Source organism: Mustela nigripes, chromosome 13, assembly GCF_022355385.1.
Source record: "Mustela nigripes isolate SB6536 chromosome 13, MUSNIG.SB6536, whole genome shotgun sequence".
Taxonomy (NCBI): Eukaryota; Metazoa; Chordata; class Mammalia; order Carnivora; family Mustelidae; genus Mustela; species Mustela nigripes.
Window position 1 is genome coordinate 109,543,838 of NC_081569.1, and position 20,432 is coordinate 109,564,269.

Genomic DNA, 20,432 nt, shown 5'->3' on the forward strand with positions numbered 1-20,432 from the left:
GATGTGCAGCGTAATCTCTGGCACGGGACTGTTCTTCTCAACTGTGCACACCTCCCTCTGCTCTTCTACTGCACCACCTGCAGAACGTATGCCCGCCCCGACCACGTGCTTCCCCCCACCCTCCTCTGCTTCCCTACAGTCCTGCGAACACACTCTATTAAACCACTCATCGTTCTTTTTACTTATTTGTTTTCTCTTCCTCCCTCCCTCCCTACGCTGGGAGGCAGGACTGTATCTTCAATGTCTTTACCAAATGAATAAATGAAACCAAGGAATGAATGAATTTGTAAAAGTAAAGCAGTAAATATAAATGAACGTCAACCACATACAATGCCTGTATAAATGATGAACAAAGGCTGCAAAGTAAGTATTTTAAAGTTCATTTTTTTCCTTTTCCAGCAGTGGCTTGGGCCACTTTTTAAATTACTGCCAGTAATTCAGTCAATGAATAATTTATATTCAAGTTACCAAACGTTAACTACACTTTCAATCCCTATAAAATGAAACAGAAGTCAGAAAGAAAGCCATTTCCCCCTTCTTCAATAAAATAAGTTCAATACTGTTCTTCACTCCATGCCAGTTCTAGAAACAGCAACTCTCCCCCATAAAACATAGCCCAGCTGTGTGACTACTTACTGGAGTTGAGGAGGACCATGGCCTTGACACAGAGATACTCTTTGTGTTGGAGTTTTAACTCACGGAACCTTGAAGTTGTTGCCAAGAGCATGTCGAAGATTTCCAGAATTCCTTCTACACATTTCCCCTCATCCCTACAAAAGTTCATTTGGAAATTAAGAAACATGCAGCACTAGGCAACCATTAAAAGCAATAAGGAGTATTTTCTTGTTAATCTCAAATTTCATCTTGTACACCCTTTAACAAAATGGTAATGAAAGCACCTCCAACGATATGAAATTACTAGAATTATCTTCATATAAAGAGGACAGGGAACTTTCTCTAAATTCTAAAAGCAAACACTTGTAATAAATACTATTTAGGCAAAAACATGCATTGAAAATACACTTACCTTCTACCCATTCACCAAATGTTTCAACGGAATACATTTTTCTTTTATTTTTTAATTTAAAAAAAAAATTTTTTTTAAAGATTTTATTTATTTATTTGTCAGGGATACAGGGAGAGAGAGTGAGCGAGCACAGGCAGACAGAGAGACAAGCAGAGGCAGAGGGAGAAGCAGGCTCCCTGCCGAGCAAGGAGCCCGATGTGGGACTCCATCCCAGGACGCTGGGATCATGACCTGAGCCAAAGGCAGCTGCTTAACCAACTGAGCCACCCAGGCGTCCCTCAATGGAATACATTTCTGTTGATTGTTTTCTATCTAAACCATTTTGGCCAACCAGCCAGAGTTATGACATATACTACTAAAATGAGACATTTTATGTTCCCCTCAGAAGACTCTGAAGCGCTAACGAGAGTTACCAGAGCAAATGGCCTAAAAAGAAACAACCCTTTACATCTAGGGCTTAACTCACTCCCTGGCGGTCACTTAGAAACCAGTGGGGCAACTAAGAGACATTGAACATAACTTGAAAAAAAGCTAGTCTGATACACAAAGAAATCACAATTAGAGAAGACGGAAAGGAAGGCTGAGAGGGAGACATGAACATTTTTCACTTGCCAACGATTATTTTTAAGCAAAAGTTTTAGACAAACTTTGAACCATGTAATCAAAATTCTTTTGAACATTCATAGAAAGGAATTTTTATGCATACTTTTGAAGGAAATTACTTGAACTGTATTTAGAAAATACCAGCTTCAATTAACTCCAGCCAGACACACATTATTCTGCCTCACTGCTCCCCAAAAACCTTCTATTATCATCAGTCGTAGGCACTGGAAGCCCTTGACAAGCAGTTAGATGGTTTTGCCATGAAACTTCCACCTGCTTCTCAACACCTGCCATGAAGGATGAAGGGGAGCCTGGCAGCAGTGGGTGTCTGCGAGTTTCATCTTTAGTCTCCCTCGCAGCCCCTGAAGGGCACCTGAGATCTTCAGAGAACTGGCTGCTCCCCTTCTTCCTTCCCCCAGCCCCAAGCCAGGACATTTCCGATGATGGCAGCGGCTGGGCAAAGGGTCTCCGTGAAACTCAAAGCACGGACACCAATGGGAACCACCAAGGCTGGGGCAGCCTTTGCCACTGGACTCTCTGTGAGGGCAGCAGCTTGCCAGGATCCTGTGTCCCCCAGCATTTAGACCACCCCCCGACTCACCTACACAAAGCTACCAGCAAATACACTGTGAGTTCCAAACAAACATGTTAGCTTCTGCAACGACCTGAGGCTTTCTGAAAATGCATAGGGTAAGTGATAAAACACCCATGCCACATAATCAAATCACTGTGCTTATGGACAATTAATTATTGAAATCTGTCATTGCTGGGCTTGATTACATCGGACACCAAGAAAAGCTGGTTCTAAAATATCTTGGGGTTGGGAGGGGCACTTGGCTGGCTCAACCTGTAGAGCATGTGACTCTTGATCTCAGGGTTCCAAATTCGAGCCCCCAGTAGGTATAGAGATTACTTAAAAATAAAATCTCAAAAAAAAAAAGTATAAAATCTCTGGGAATAAATTAAAAGCCCACCAACTCCTGCATTGATTGTTTAATAGTTTGATTCTTTACTTTTCTGTGAGACTCAGTCAGAGATGGGGTCATGTCACTCCCCAGAGAGTCTAAGACCATTCATCTGAAATCAATCCTGTTTTGCAGAGGTTGCCTTACACCTAAAAACACATCCCTGCATGTTGAAATTTGTATCATTTCCTCATTGAAATGCATGCCGTTTTATTTATTATAATTTTTTTTATTATTTATGTTAGTCACCTTCCAGTACATCATTAGTTTTGGATGTAGTGGTCCATGATTCACTGTTTGCGTATAACACCCAGTGCTCCATGCAATATGTGCCCTCCTTAATACCCATCATCAGGCTCACCCATCCCCTCATCTCTCTCCCCTCTAAAACCCTCAGGTTGTTTCCTGGAGTCCTTGGTCTCTCATGGTTCGTCTCCCCTCTGATTTCCCCCCTTCATTTTTCCCTTCCTTCTCCTAATGTCCTTCATGCTATTCCTTATGTTCCACAAGTAAGTGAAACCATATGATAATTGTCTTTACAACATGCCATGTTAAATGCAGATTCATATTTTAAAAACAGAGGGAAAGTTTATATGCCAGAGCTTCCTAAGCCCTGAGAATTGCTACAACTCACAGTAATCAGAACATGTGTACCTCACAGAAAGTGAATCTCTAAACTAATTCTTTTTTTTTTTAAAGATTTTATTTATTTATTTGACAGAGAGAGATCACAAGAAGGCATAGAGGCAGGCAGAGAGAGAGAGAGGAGGAAGGAGGCTCCCTGCTGAGCAGAGAGCCCGATGCAGGACTCGATCCCAGGACCCTGAGATCATGACCTTAGCCAAAGGCAGCGGCTTAACCCACTGAGCCACCCAGGCGCCCCTCTAAACTAATTCTAAAGAACGAAGGCTGATTGCTTTTCTTAGCAGCTGTGACAGCCAACCATTTCAGTCAAGGGGTGGCATGGTTAGGATATTTTTATTCAATTCACAGGCTGGGGAAACCAAATACATTTTTTAGGAAATAAATGGGAAATACAGGAAATAAGGTATAATACCTCATAAATGATATCCTAATAAAATTCTGCCTGAAATGAGTTCTATAGAGGAAGGACTTTTAAATAATATATTAATGACATCTATTATACTTATTTCATAACTATGGAATGAAACGGAATTTGGACTAAGAAATTGGGATAAGATTAAAAAATCTGAATTAAAGAGAGAGGACGTATGGTTTGAATGTTAAAATACTGAAACAATCTATAATCAAACCAAACCACTCACAGAAACTTACTTTTGCACATTTGTCCAGAAATTAGGGCTAAGCAAAAATAAAATAATAAGTAGAGGTGGAATGTCCAATTATGTGCCAGCGACTACTTGATAAAAGAAAGTGATTCTGTTCTATACCAAGGACAAAATGTTGAATGAGTGAATGTTGCTTTGGGTGCACTATTTTGTACCTACATACATACCACTGTCAGCACACATGTGGGCGTGTGTAGACCACACACAGTTCACTTCTGGGCAGGGGGAGGGCACTAGAGTTGGGGGGGGACGAGCTCCTGGCTTAACACATGGAGAAGACTTAAATATTAAACTGATGTGAAAATTCCCTACATACAAAAAGGGAAATGAAAATTTTAAAGTGAAAATTCTTAGGGTGTCTTGAAATTCAACGCACACGTCACTGATAGGAATGCAAGCTCAGTACATTTACAATATGATTCCATGGAATTCCACTAATGTCCACAATGGGGTCCAAGCCCAGATCCAAACACCCTCTTTTTAATGATATGCAACATTAGACAGTTGCCTGCTGATGTCAAGGACATACATGTCTTAGCATATATGATTTTTTTAAGCAAGCAGAAGCTCAGATTCTGTGGCAGATCCCCACATGAATTTTTGATCTAGTGGTTACTGAGAGAAGAAACACCTTGTTTAGAAATAAGCTGAAGTGACCGGAATTTCCTCTCATCCAGAGTAGGTTCAAGTTTTCTCACTACAGAAGCCTCAACAAGAATGAAGGACAGCAGCAATTATTATCTCCATCTGCACAGTGAGCTAATTTAGTTGTATTCATACCTTCTACGGTCACACCACCACTGGATGGAACTGATAGGACAATCTGCCAAAAGACAGTGATTTTCAAGTACTGTGCAAATTATTTATTCATGTTGCAGAGAAACCTCATAATACTTCTTTATGATGTATAATCTCTGACTTTTTAAATTAGGAACACTTGGAGCATTGTTGAATAGGCAACCCCCCAGAAAAACATGTTCACATAAAACAATATTCATCTGTATTATATATGCATGAAGGAACTGAACTATCTTAGACTTGAAATTCTTGACTTCACCAAGTTTATGTGTTGGCAATACGAGAGATTGCAAGAAAAAATAACCATGACAGGTACCAAAAATGCCCGCTCGATGTCAAGGCACTTAAAATTGCAGAGACTCCAATACTCAGATATATACATCTGTATGCCTTATGACACGATACTTTCACATATTTATAGAGTAATGGGAGGGGAGTCTGGATGGCTCAGTCAGTTAAGTATCCAACTCTTGATTTCGGCTCAGGTAGGGATCTCAGAGTCATAGGGTCAGGCCCGGCGTCAGGTTCCACACTCCGCATGGAGTCTCCTTGTCCCTTTCTCTCTGCTCCTTCCCCTGTGCTCTCTCTCAGGTAAGTAAGTAAATAAATAAGTAAAATCTTTAAAAAGGATTGTGAGTCTATTAAAATAATTTGTAAGAAAAATTACTTTTTTTCTCCTATTACGTAACCAAAAGGTAGGCCTAACGTAAGCCTAACATTTGTCCAGGATGTATGTCCATTTACAGTAACTTAAACTTACAGGAATTAAAGAACCCAAACAAAGAGGAGAGTTAATTCTCCTAAAAACCAGGAATGAAAGAGTCACTGAACATAAACATTAAATGTGGCACCAATTTAGAGATCAAGACAAAAAAATAAAGTAACTTAATAAGTGTCTGCAAATGTATTGATTCATCAAGGGATGAAACTTCTTCCTAGTACTAAGTTCTAAGAGAATTATGTGTGTATAATATGTGTGTGTGTGTGTGTGTGTGTGGCTTATTTGAACACCAAGTGGAACATAATGAGTGAATGAATGAGAGTAATGACTTGGCTGGGTGCTTGGCTTTTCCGTCTGCCTTGTAACACAGATCTAGATCTTCGATGAAAGCAAGAGGAGTAGGTTTGTGAAGTGGGCAGAGAGTAAAATAGAGTTGTTATAAGATAAAAGAATAAAGTAGAAAGTCACTTTGCCTTTCAGCCTCCTGTTTCCCCTCCCAGTTCTCTACCCCACTGAGAGGCATGTCCTATCATACAGGGAACTACTGTTATATTAAGAACATGGACTTCATAGCCCCAAAGTCCAGATCCACCACTTACTACTCTCTACCTGCAGGCAAATTACCTAACCCCAACATTTCCACATCTGAAGAATAGTGGTAACGCCCCGACTCAGAAAGGGCACTTACGATGATGAAGTGAGTTAACACATCAAGTGCTTAAGAGGGTGCCTGGCACATACAAGCCAATAATTTGGCTATTCTGATTGCTACTGAAGGGTCTGGACTTCCAGAACCTTCTTCTATGGTTTAACATCTGGGTTTGCTCCCTCCTGAGCCACAGCCCAAGCTCTAGCTCTTGCCAAAGGCCCTGCTCTCCACCAAAATAGCTACGTTACTTAAAATAGTGCTCATTGTCAGTGTTGTGACAACGGACAGAATGGGTGCTAAAACCTTGAGGTTATCACTTTTTATTTGTGTAATATGTGCATAGGGGTCTTCTGATGATCCAAGTAGGCGAGAGCAAGGGTTGGGCACAGATGCTCTCGAACCATATAATAGCGTCCTTCTACTCCATGCACAGAATCAAATGTGACTGAACATCCTACTTGAGAACTTTTTCAAAATAAGGAATGTGGAGCTCTATTTCCATCAAGATTTTTAACCTGCTCAAATGTATAACAAGAAAGAGGTCTATATTTTGAACTAAAATTTTGAGTGTTGTCTATTCTAGCTTTTCCTCCATGAACAGTTTACCTGAGTCAATTAAAAATGGGTTCCTTTCCTGTGCCATCTTTAAAAGAAAACAAAATGTAATTGAGTGATGGCACTGGCACGATGATTCCCCAACTTCCATTACCTTTCATTGGTTTTAAGAACTGTTCCTTCCACTGCTATTGTCAATAATGTTACAGAATATGTGCACTTACAAGTCAAAGCACATTAAAATAAGCTTTGCAGATTTGTAAGAATCTTATCACCTGTCTAGACAGAGATAGACATAGTCCCTATAAGTGGAAACTGAACAGCAGGACAATTTAAAATTATAAACTGAAAATGCAATTTTTAACACAGACAAATCCGTGTTAAAATTGTACATTTTAACATGCTGACTTGTTAAACATGTTTGACTTGTACATTTACTGGCCACCTAGTCTACACGATCTAGGCCCTGCTATGGTCTGTAAAGGCTGCCACACCACAGCTAAAAATGAGGCACAGGACACTGAACCCTGGGACCCAGGCTCTCCTTCCCGGGCTCTCGACCTGGGGAAGGAATTCATGATTTTATCAACCTCTTAGTTCCCCCTTTAGATGTGAGATTTTAATTGCAGCACCCAGGACTCAAACAGGTCAGAGAAGAAACATGATGTCTTTTTTCTCACCTGTCCAGAACGAGGTCGGGGGCAAAGATGAGCTTGCCCGGGTGGTCAATGGAGCGCCACATCAGCCCCACCATTAGGACCTCCATCCAGCAGCTCTCCAGGAGGCGCACTTGGTCATAGAGACTGAGCTCCACAAAGCCTGGGGAAAGCAAGAGGCTATGAGACATACCCACTCTCCTCCTCAATTCCCTGTTTCTGTGAAAACAGAAGGGCAAGGTTTAACAAGCTATTGAAAACACAAGCAATACAAGGAAACACTCAATATTTTAAAGATGTGGTTAAATTTAAAGATGTGGTTTAAATGACCTAAGGAAGGAAATTCTGAACTCAGGGGAGGCAGTCTCACACTGTCCAGCCTTGGAGACCTTCTAGGGATGAATCTATTCCATTTAAGATTTATAAAGGATGGTTACCCAGGCTTATAGCTCCCCAGACAAATGCTAGGGATGAACAGAAAGCTGGAACAGATCATTTTCAGTTACATTTTAAAAATTCCTCTGCACTGCTGAGAAAGATGAGTCAGCTGCCAGCCAGAGGCTGCCAGTCTGGCCCAGTCCACAAGAGGGGCTGGAAGGGGTAGGGGAATGGGCTGGGGGGAGGGGTGTGCAGGACACGCAGAGAGACCAGCACCAGCCCCTGCAGAAAGTCAAGGCTTCAACTGAAAGAGATCTCCGGTTGCTTAAAATTTCAGTCTTAGAATCATTCTTCTGAGTAGGAGTGCTGTCTCCAGGCTACTCTATCCTGAAAAGCAAATGTAACAATTGAAGCAGGTCCCAAGAGCTCAAAAGCCTAACAACATGGATTGGTCCAAACATCAGAAAGAAACAGGTGATCTGGAGGGAGGTGAGCACTTTCAAAGCAAAGCTGAGATCACTGGTGCTTCCTCCACAACCATGATAAGAAGAGAAGGCCGGGTAATATAAAAACTAACCAAAAACACGGCTCAAGGAGTGCAGCAGACTCTGGTTATGATCCCGGCTCAGCCTCATCCTAGCTAGTTATGGAATCTCCTTTCAAGTCAATTTGTTACAGAAAAAATGGGGAGTAACAATGACTACCCTCCAAGAATGCCCGTAGGTAATCTCTTCCAGCATCCTCATTTTACAGATGAGAGGACCATGGCTCGGGAAGCACATGCGGTTCAAACCTGTGAGTAATACAATGCCGGTGTGCACATAGGAGACCTGAATGGAGGGAATCACGAACGGCAAGACGGCTCAGTCCTCCTCCAAAATTGCACCTTGTCCTAACACACGTACATGTGCCAATCTCACCTGCGGTTACAGACAATAAGCCTGCCCACGGGACATTAGGCTTCTTATATTTGCAGATATTCAACAAGGTCAAGGTGAGGTGATATTTTACTATTTTTCTTTTTAATTTTGGAAAATGACAACACCCACTAAGAGAAGAAAGAAAAATCACACCTTTAGACTATGCCTAAATTTTCTGAAAATTTTTTTACAACACTAGGCTTGAAGAAGGACTAAAGCAGCTCAGGAATTCAGTTTTGTTATGGCACAAAGAAGCTACATGGTTTTCAATGATCACTAATTTCACCACCACTCTCCGCGTGGGGTCCTGAAAACCAGCGTTCGGCATACGTGTAGCACGACAGCTAGAGGAAGACCCATCAGTATTGTCTCCTGTGAAAAGAGCAGGGAAAATAACAGAATTCCAGCTAAGGGGAAGATCTAGACTATCAAAACAAAACTAGACACCAGGAGATCCTCAGGAAGCTCGGAAGGATTGGGCACAAACCAACAAACGACCCAAGAGATACTATTACACTAGGCCTGGGGTCCCACAGCTCTATTCCCCCAACTCCTCCCCACTGAGCTTCTCAGAAGCTCCCAGACTTTACACTTTGCCTAAAGCGGTTGCAGCCTGCAGGCCGTGGGAACTGTCCCTAGTGGTTTAGAACCTGGAGCGAGACCTCATTTCCTAGATGATTGTAAATATGCACATGGAGAAGCCCATCGGGGGATGGGCTGCTGCCATTCTGTGTTAGAATTCTAGATTCACTTTCACAGAAACACCAGTTCAAATGATAATGAGGTGGTAATTGTAGCACAATATGCAGTGTTTCAGGTATATATCACAAGCTGGCCTGCCCCTAGAATTTCTTGCCCAAATGGCCACTTTCAGCCCACTTCCAGAGTCTGGGTGGGTTTTTTACGTGGGTCCACCCTCTCAGTCCACATCTCAACATGAGGTGTCCGACAGGCTAGTGTGGTTAGGAGATGTGGCCGCAGGAGGATGGGGTGTGGACAAGGAAGAAAGAACATATTTCATTTAAGATTATAAATCAAGTTGTCAACTCTTACACACCCAGACATCATTTGTGTAGACCTCCATTTGGTACCCTTGCCCTACACATGTTAAGGGCAGGCCTTTCTTCTATAACTAAAAAGCTAACATCCAGAGAGCCCTACCTGGAATTTTCTTGGCCCAGCCAATCATGTGCACCAGCTCCTTGTCGGCCAGCTTGGTCAGGGACATCATCATGGAGGCCTCGGTGAAGGGCGTGCTGGGGCGGCTCACGAGCACATGGGGCGGCTCTGCCTCCAGGAGCGTGAGCACCAGCTGCTCCGGGCTCAGGGCACTCAGCAGCAGCTCCTTCACTCGGGTCACATGTCCGCCATTTTTCTTGGCTTTGCTCAGGCAGTGCAGCTGCTCCTCGGAACTTTTCTGCCTTCGCATAACACGGTACCCACACCTTTCCCTCCGGGAACCTAAACCGGAGAGATGATAACACAGTAATTTCCCGTGGTTTCCCCCAACCCAACATTCAAGTTCCCTGAGTCACCAGGGCAAGAGTGAGGTCATGACCTGGGTCCAGCTTCACAAAGTGTGTTAGACCAGAAGCCTGGCTTATTTCCTGGAACCTGTGGGGCAAGTACCAAAGATCATTACATTTGAGTCTATTTTAACAAAGCCAAAATACAACTTTTTAGGAACAATAGCCCAAATGAACTTAAACTCTCCATTTCAGGATCACCTATGGATACTAAATCTATTTCTCTTTCAAAGAGCGCTGGCATACCTCAGTTTCCAAACCACAGAATTAGGAATATTCTTTTTTTTTTTTATTTTTTAAAGATTTTATTTATTTATTTGACAGACAGAGATCACAAGTAGGCAGAGAGGCATGCAGAGAGAGAGGAGGAAGCAGGCTCTCCATGGAGCAGAGAGCTCGATGTGGGGCTCTATCCCAGGACCCTGAGATCATGACCTGAGCTGAAGGCAGAGACTTTAACCCACTGAGCCATCCAGGCACCCCTAGGAATATTCTTGAGACAAAAGATGGGGAAAAGTTAAGAACTGAGTATTGATATTTCCAAACAGTTATCAAATAATATACATTAATATTATAATATACATTATCTTATAATATACATTCTTAAAATGTTTATATGCACATATGTGTGTTTACACATACACATGAACACATATGTATTCTTTTTACATATTTGCACAAATAAATATATTTCAAGTAATATTTTTTTAAAAATTTATTTGACAGAGAGAGAGACAGTGAGAAAGGGAACACAAACAGAGGGAGGGGGAGAAGTTGCCTCCCCACTGAGCAGGGAGCCCAATGCAGGGCTCAATCCCAGTGATACCATGACCCTGGTATCATGACCTGAGCCAAAGGCAGACGATCAATGACTGAGCCACCCAGGCACCCCTTCAGTAATAAATTTTTTAAAAATCTAAAAAATATGGAAGAGTACAAATTTTGGTATAAATCCTTTCAGTTTTAATGCTTTTTACTTTTCCATATTTTATATGCAAAATTTGGGTCACAGTATATATACGTTATTTTTAAACTTTTTCTTTTTACTAAAAATGTATTATTGTACAATTTAAAAATCTATGCAGCATTCTGTTTTATGAAGATAGCATCACTTTATCTAAAGTGTCCCCGTTGGGGCACCTGGGTGGCTCAGTGGGTTAAAGTCTCTGCCTTAGGCTCAGTTCATAATCCCAGGGTCCGGGGATGGAGCCCCACATCAGGCTGTCTGCTCAGCAGGGAGCCTGCTTCCCCCCTCTCTCTGCCTGCCTCTCTGCCTACTTGTGATCTCTGTCAAATAAAAAAAAATTAGTAATAATAATAAAGTGTCCCCTGTCAATGGAAATCTAGGTTAGTCCTAATTTCTTTCTTTCATAGTACAATGAAAATGCATCTTTGTACACATATCTAATTCATTCCCAAAAATAAACTCAAAGAAGTCAAGCTGCCAAACCAAGGAGTATACACATTTAAGATTTTGACACATATTAATAGGTTACCTTCTAAAACTATTTTAAAATTGATCATACAGACAATACTTTAAGGAGCTTCCTATTTTCTCATAACACCATTGGGCAATAAAAGTCATTTCTAGGGGTGCTTCAGTGGGTCAAGCCTCTGCCTTCGGCTCAGGTCATGATCTCAGGGTCCTGGGATGGAGCCCTGCATTGGACTCTCTGCTCAGTGGGGAGCCTGCTACTTCCCACCCCCTGCTCCGCCTGCCTCTCTGCCTACTTGTGATATCTGTCAAATACATAAATAAAATCTTTAAAAAAAAAGTCACTTCTAATCTTTGCTAATCTGACAAGTGACTAAACAATCTCATTTTACTTTGTATTCTTTTAATTAGTAGTGAGAATGACTAATATATTTGCCATACTTTGTATTTCTTTTACTGGTGTATCACCTATTTGTTTCTTTTCCCCTTTTCCTGCCTAATAACCTATAAAGTCTATCTAGTAACTATAGATAACTTCTGTTATGTGCCATATTTGTCTTGTTATATAGCTTTTAACTTTACTCATGGTATCTGCTGTCCTAAGAAGGTTTAGTGCACAGTCAAATCTATCTTTTCTTTCACATCAAGATATACAAATATTTTCTTATATCTTCTTTAAGCACTTCTGGGGTTCAAATCTATTTGAAATTTTATGTATGTTTGTATCATGTCATATTGATATTTCATGTCATATTCTTCAAATGGATGTATAATTTTCCCTGTAGCATTTATTTCCCAAGGTTTTCCCACTGATTTTTATAAATATATATAAAAGTATCTTCTACCAGGGGCACCTGGGTGGCTCAGGCAGTTAAGTGCCCAACTCTTGATCTCAGCTCAGGTCTTGATCTCAGAGTGGTGAGTTCAAGCTCTGCATTGAAAAAGTATCTTCTTCTGGATTTTCTCCTCTTTCATATATACACATGTGTGTGTATACGTATGTGTGTGTGTGTGTATGTGTGTGTATTTTTTTTTTTTTTACTCCTGTGCTGGTATATATTTTAATTACTGTTGGCTTATGGGTCAGAAATACAATGGGATAGGTCTTTAAGATGGTATGGGGAGGGAGAAACCTTCAATTTAGAATTATATTCCCAGCTAAACTATCATTCAAGAGTGACAATAAATTAAAGACATTTGAATTAAGCAAAGATTAAAAAGATATGCCCTTTTGAAAAATTACTGTGTTATTTGGGATGAAGAAAAATGAACCCAAGAGAAGCAATGAAATTCAAGATGCAATGGTAAGAAAATAAATTGGTAAGCATGAGCAGAAACCTAATAAACATAGAATGAATAAAGTAATAATTTTTGGAGGTACAGAAATAAAGTAGAATCAAATACTGGGTAATAATAAATAAGATGAAAAGTGAGTAATTTTGGCTGGAGCTTTCTAAGATCCTTAATTTGGAAAGAGAAATATCTATTAGAGTGGCATGAAATTAATCAAGAATGCATTGCTAAAGGGCACGTGGGTGGCTCAGTGGGTTAAAGCCTCTGCCTTCATCTCAGGTCATGATCCTGGGGTCCTGGGATCGAGCCCAGCATCGGGCTCTCTGCTCAGCTGGGAGCCTGCTTCTTCCTCTCTCTCTCTGCCTGCCTACTTGTGATCTCTGTCAAAGAAATAAATAAAATCTTTAAAAAAAAAAAAAAAGAATGCATTGCTAAAATAGAACTATCACTAAAATAATTGAAACCACATGTATAGACCTCCAAACTAGCAAAAGAGGAGAAGAAATAAAATAAGAAAATGGGATCAATTCCAAAAAGGAAAAAAGAAAATATATGATGAAATTGTCAAAATCCTAAAATAAGATGACAGAAATGAATTAAAATATCAATGATCACATTAAACATAAATAGACTAAATTCATCAATTAAGAGCAACTCTGAGAACACAGTTTTTTAATCTAAACATAGACTGGTTGTAAGGGATACATTTAATGTATAGAAAAAATGAAAATAAAGGAATAGAAAAAGATAACCGGCAAAAATTAACCAAATAAATCAGTTACTCTATCAATATCAGACACTAACCCTTAAAAATCATGATTAAGTCCTCATCAGATTATAAAAGGAAGATAAATATTCTAAACCCATAAACATCAAGAAAACAACAAAACATCAACAAAACAACAAGAAAACCTACAAACATAACAGCAAAAAATGACTAAAAGAAAGAGAAATGGACAAATACATTATTATAATACATATTTTAATGTATCTCTCTCAGCAACTGACAGAGTAAACAATTAGGGGGAAAGGCAGAATACAGAACATTGGAATTGTACAACTCACAAGCTTGAGCTATAAAAACTCATGGAATTTGCAGAAATTATCACATACTAGTTCATGAATAAAATTTTAACTAAAATTGATTATCATATAGATCATACTCTTTGATCACAAAAAATACAATTTCCAAGCTCCAAAGTTTGGCACAAAAATATTTCTAAAAATCCACTGGCTAAAGACAAAAATACAAATGAAAATTAAGAAAGACATAAGTTAGGATGTCATTAGCATGGGTACAACTTTTATATGCATCCCTCCCCCCGCAAAAAACAAAACAAAACAAAACCTAAATGTTATATCTGTAAAATGCCTAGTTCCTATATTCCCACCATTATGTTTGTTCACTAAATTCAGTTGTCCACATTTTTAAAAAGAAATATTAGTTAGGAGGTAGGAGTACATTTAAAATTACTTGCTCCCAAGAAAATTTAGCTGAATTTCTTCTTATCCTTGGTTAATCAAAGTAAAAGGAAGGGCTCTATCTACCTAGAGATGATTAAATCAAGCTCTTTACTGAAAAAACTAAAAGCCTAAAGTATAATTCATTTTATTAGTAATCAGAGAGCTTTAGGTATTATTATTATTTTTTTTAAAGATTTTATTTATTTATTTATTTATTTGACAGAGAGAGAGATCACAAGTAGGCGGAGAGTCAGGCAGAGAGAGAGAGAGAGAAGCAGGCTCCCGCTGAGCAAAGAGCCCGATGCGGGGCTTGATCCCAGGACCCTGAGATCATGACCTGAGCCGAAGGCAGCGGCTCAATCCACTGAGCCACCCAGGCGCCCCAGCTTTAGGTATTATTTAAGATTAATTATAACCCCAGGGTAAAATGGAACAAAATGTTTGGTTTTAAAAAGCACCTTTCTGATCACACGTCTTCTTGTAGAGTGTATGAGGAAAAGGAGTTTACAAAACGGGTTTACATACAAAGAGAAAGGTTTGATTCCATGCACTCAAATTTGACCAACTTGCACTTACAAAGCCCTATACACTGGGCCCTGTACTGAGTCCTAGGGATTCTAAGATCAATAAAATAAAGCCCTTGGCAGGGAACTCACTGTTTTCTACCAAGGACATTTCTAGTGTCATGGCTTTCCCAATATAATCTTGGCAGAGTCACCTAATGTGCCTCTGAGCAAGCCTGAAGGGGAATGCCACCAAACAGGAGTGCTCCATATTAAAAGTGATAAATAGTCCCCCCAAAAAACAGGATGATGATAACGGTGATGACAATGATAACAAAAATGGTAATAATGGTAAATGATAACAATGAGAGCTAACACGTACTGGAAAGCTTCTACATGTCAGACATTGTGTATTGTATAGAGATTATTTCATTCCAAAAACTGCCCTAGAGGGCAGGTGCTATGATCATCTCCATGACACAGAGGAGGAACCAGGCCCAAGAGAGCTCAACTAACCTGCTAAGGGTGGAAAAGCTTGAAAACAGTGAAGGCAGCATATGAACTCAAGCAATTGCCTGAATCCACAGCTGGTGCTTTTACTGCTTTATACTACCTCCCTCTCAAGCCCCTTTCATGTGTATATACGGCAGATGAATCAAGAGACGGCATCTGAAAGATGTGGATTTATTCTCACAACACAGGAATACAGACCAGATGTGGCTATTCCGATTCTTCTCCTGGCTATGTACGTTTCAGTGTATCCTTATAATGAAGCCTTATCCCTCACGTTGGTCTGCGTAAGCACTCTCCCACCATTTAATCCACCATATTAATATTTCCACAGAAAACACAAGATTGGTGCAGAAGAAGAAGGTGATAACAGAGAGACATAATTTCTAAAGGGGGGGGGTGAAATGATGCAGGAGGATCCAGGATGGGAGGGAGGGAGGTTCCTAATCTTCTAAGCCTGGAGAGAAGAAAGAATATGAATGGAGGATTTATTGAGAGGGGAGACAAGAAGAGTGCTGGGCAAGAAGGGAGGCATTGTTAAGAAAATGCACTCCTAATGGTCAGTAAAGGGTTAAATATCCAACTGTTTCCATGTCAACCCATCTCATCCTTTCTGCAATCTCCAAAGATAATAAAATATTTTTTTCTTAGACAGCCCTACCCAATTTCTTTTTGGCCAAATTTAATGACCCTTTCTCTGTTCTCTTTTCCATGAAAGATTTTTTTTCCAGTTTTATTGAGAAATAATTGCCATATATCACTGTATAAGTTTAAGATATATAGCACAATGGTTTGGCTTACATAAACTGTGAGGGGATTACCACAGTAAGTTCAGATCCACCACTTCATATAGATAAATAAAGAGAGAAAGGCAAGAAGAAAGAAAGAGAGAGAGATGAAAGAAAGTGAATGATTTTTTTCTCTCAGAACTCTGCCTTACTTCACTTAGCATAATGCCCTCACAGTCCAGCCATGTTATCACATACGCAGAATTTCTTTGTGGCTTCTGTTTTTTTTTTTTTTTTTAATGGCTGGATAACGTTCCATTTTTACACACACACACACACACACACACACACACACATATATATATATCAACTTCTTTATCCATTCACCTGTCAATGGACACTTGGGTTTTTCTCATGTCTTGGCTGCTATAGATAATGCTGAAGGGGTGTGGTCGTGGGGGCCCAAATATCTTTTTGAGTGAGTGTCATGGAAGTTTTTTTTTTTTAAACTACACCTTTATATTCTGCCTGTGCAGGACTGTATTGCATTAAAACTTCTCATAAGGGAGAAGGGGGGTGGGGTTATGGACATTGGGGAGGGTATGTGCTTTGGTGAGTGCTGTGAAGTGTGTAAACCTGGCGATTCACAGACCTGTACCCCTGGGGATAAAAAATAGATGCTTATAAAAAATAAAAAATTAAAAAAAAACTTATAATTTATATGAGTTTTCGAAGAGGGAGAAAGAAAGGAAGGAAAACTAAAATTTAGCTACAAATACTGTCCTAGGTCTTTATGTCTTTCTTCACATTCATTCCTCACAAAACTCAGGGAAAACCGAGGGCCAGAAAGGTTAAGTTTGAGCATAGTCACAGTTCACAAGAAGTAATGAGACAAAAAATGAGTTTTGGTCATTGGGGGTCCTGTCCTTTTGTTCTTCCCGCCACATACACTGCCCCCTGCAGGCGGATTATGCAGGTGCTCCTGCCCTGGTCCCAAACCACCAGGGCTATAGCTAGCTGTCCAACAGACCCTAGGACAGTAACATTGTTCTTATCCTAGAACTAAACTATAAATCGCTTTTTAAAAAATACGCTCAACTTAAAATATGAAACATCAATTTGCAATCTTTTGTCAAAGGGCCAAGGTTTTCTCCTTCAGTACCATCGCCAATTAAATCACGAGTGCATTTCCTACATACGCCACATCTGTAATACACTATCTCTGAATTTTCAATTTCAGCTTCGTTAAAACAGAGCAATAACTTAGGCACTCATATAGCAATCCAAATTCAGAATTTTTCTAGGTTCATGACCCCTCCCCCCAATCTCACTCATACCTAACTCAATAGTTAATAGTCCTTTACAGTTTGTGAGGTATTTTTTAATGCAAGCACTATACCCAACATGGGTTTTGAACTCATGATCCCGAGATCAAGAGTCAGCTAGCTGGCCAGGTACCCCTCCTTTACAGTTTTATCCAAAGCTTTCAAAGAAGTGACTGTCTTGGCGCATCTGGATGGCTCAGTTGGTTGAGCATCTGCCTTAGGCTCAGGTGATGATCCCAGTGTCCTGGGATCAAGCCCCACACTGGGCTCCCTGCTTAGTGGTGAGTCTGCTTCTCCTTCTGCCTCTCCCCCTGCTCGTGCTCTCTCTCAAATAAATAAAATCTTTTAAAAAAGAGAAATGATTGTCTTTTCCTACTCCTATTTCATATGGTTGCATAAATTCTAATTAAATTATATAATTTGACAGTTACAGAAAGTAGAAATAGGTTTTAGAAGAAGCCCACTGGTTACCGATAAGGGTATAACTGAAGCAGGGGGGAACAGAAATGCTCGAATATTTTAGAGAGTAACCAGTACACACTGGGAGGTCATGGGCATTGGCAGGGTATTTTACAAAGGAAACAAAACCTCAGTGATTCTCAGAAGCCAGAGAAGTGTGATCAAATAAGAGAACTTCTGCTCTACAGGATATAGCTGGATGAGATGTCTTACATATTATACACATTTTTTTAAAAAGGACAGAGAATGTTTAAAAGGCAGAGCTACTAAGAGACTGTCAGGGAGAAAAGAGACTTTTGTTTCAAATTTTTCAACTAGTTAAAAATTGAGAGAAATTACAACTAACCACAGGCAAAATACTGACAGAGCAGAGTCAGGCAGAGCTGATGTGAGTGCACATGAACCAGCAAGTGTGTATAGAAGACGAATGAATCAAAAAGAGAGAGGATGTAATGTCAAAGAGATTATTGAGAATGTAATCTCAAAGAGAACAGGATGTAAGCATTCTTGTCAGCTGTTATTCTTACGTACCCATTTTTCTTTGTTTCTCATGGATGTATGCGTCTATGTGTGGACACACACACATATGTATGTTTATTCAGAGATATGCAGATATACCTTCATAACAGAATCCCCCTATGTGCTTTCCAGAGTTCTACCATGTTTCTGACTCCTCTATAGATCTTCTCTAGAAAGCTAATAGGGGATGGGCATGATTCTTTCCCCTCGCTATCCAAGTAACCCACCAGATAGTCTACTTTCTTGTCACAGCTTTCACTGTGAACATTTACCAGAACTTTCTCCTTAGACTTCTCAAGGCCTCCAGGCAGATGGTCATCCAACCCATTTGCATACTTCAGTAGCCAGAGCTCTCGAATCATGCAGTAGTCTATTGTGTTGTCAGACCACTTAATTGTAGAAAGGTCTTCCCTACACCGACCTGTACCCCTGGGGCTAATAATACATTATATGTTAATTTAAAAAAAAAAAAAAGAAGAAGAAGAAGAAGAAAGAAAGAAAGAAAGAAAGAAAGAAAGAAAGAAAGAAAGAAAGAAAGAAAGAAAGAAAGGTCTTCCCTACACTGGGCCAAAATGTGCCTCCTGTAACCTGTTCCTGTTTACCTCAGCTCTGTCCTCCGCACTTACAGGGAACAAATCAATGCCCCTTCCAATGGGACAGCATACACATACTTGAAGATAATGACCAAGTCCTAAATCTCCTCTCGTGCAGGCTACCTGTCCCCAGTCCCGCCACCTGTCCTGTCTGACAGAGCGGTCAGCGTGGCCCACACATGATGAAAGGGGAAGCGAAAACTCACCACACTTCACCATCCCCACTTCATAGCACTTCCGGAGCCGGCAGGCCTGGCAGCTCTTGCGCCGATTCTTATCTATTGTACACTGATTTGTAGCTGGGCAAATGTAATCATTATGTCCTACAGCAGGGGGGAGGGGAAAAGCAGGCTATTATTACAATATTTTGATTAAACATCTTCCTCGTCAACAACACTGGTAATCCTACTCAGCTAAGAGGTAGGCGACATCTTCTTAATGACAGGTACAGGCACAATAGCCAAAGTTGGGTCTCATAAGTGCCTTGTTGGTGAGTCAAAAAACCTAGGAATATTTAAATAATAAATATCTTACTCTTTGACTAATAGGCTATTCTCCACATGTTCTTTGAATTCTTAAGAGATACATTAGAAATAGTCTCCTTCATGGGGCGCCTGGGCGGCTCAGTGGGTTAAAGCCTCTGCCTTTGGCTCAGGTCATGATCCCAGGGTCCTGGGATCCCAGGGTCCCAGGGTCCTGCCCTAGAAAAAGATAAGATTCCCATTTTTCAAAAGAAAACACATGAGGTCGGTTCAATAAGTTCCTTAAGGTCATGGTTTTAGTTTTCCATGCTGTATAATAAGCCTATAAGCTTAAAACCAAATAAACTTATTATCTTGTTTCCACGAGTCAAGAATCCAGGCACAGGTACACCTGGGTGGCTAAGTCAGGCTTAAGGATCTGCCTTGGGCTCTAGTCATGATCCCAGAATCCTGGGATCAAGTCCCCACATTGGGGTCCTTGCTCAGTGGGGAGTCTGCTTCTCCCTCTTCCTCCACAGCTCCCCCTGCTTATGCTCTCTCCCTGACAAATAAATAAATAAAAGAATAATACATGATGTAATCCTTTTTGTTTTTATAAAGAGGTTTATAACAATAAGCATTTAAGGGACTAGAGGTTCATTTTTTTCCCCTCAGAGTTTATTTTAGAAGATCATTTTACTTAAAAAAATCAGAAAACACAATGTTATGAACACACTAAATAAAAATAGCCTAGAAAATATCTTATGCAAGAAGTTCAGGGTAACTGAATTCACTTCTGACATACATACACACACAGACACACACACACACACACACACACACACACACACAAGTCCTCCTCAAACTACATGAACTACCTCACACATCAAAATGGTTTTCTTAGTGGGGCACCTGGGTGGCTCAGTGGTTTAAGCCTCTGCCTCGGCTCAGGTCATGATCTCAGGGTCCTGGGATCAAGCCCCGAGTTGGGTTCTCTGCTCAGCAGGGAGCCTACTCCCCGCACCCGCCCCCCG

At 40.4% G+C, this 20,432-nt stretch overlaps 1 protein-coding gene across 1 annotated transcript in view; it reads right to left on the reverse strand.

The window, feature by feature from the left end:
• Window positions 1-20,432, reverse strand: part of ESR2 (estrogen receptor 2) — a 69,425-nt gene that overhangs the window by 22,444 nt on the left and 26,549 nt on the right. Inside the window, exons 4-7 of the mRNA XM_059373370.1 lie at window positions 19,144-19,260; window positions 9,744-10,043; window positions 7,309-7,447; window positions 637-770 (exon numbers count right to left, since the gene is read on the reverse strand). Coding sequence (XP_059229353.1) covers window positions 637-770; window positions 7,309-7,447; window positions 9,744-10,043; window positions 19,144-19,260 — 690 coding nt within the window. The remainder of the gene's footprint in view (window positions 1-636; window positions 771-7,308; window positions 7,448-9,743; window positions 10,044-19,143; window positions 19,261-20,432) is intronic.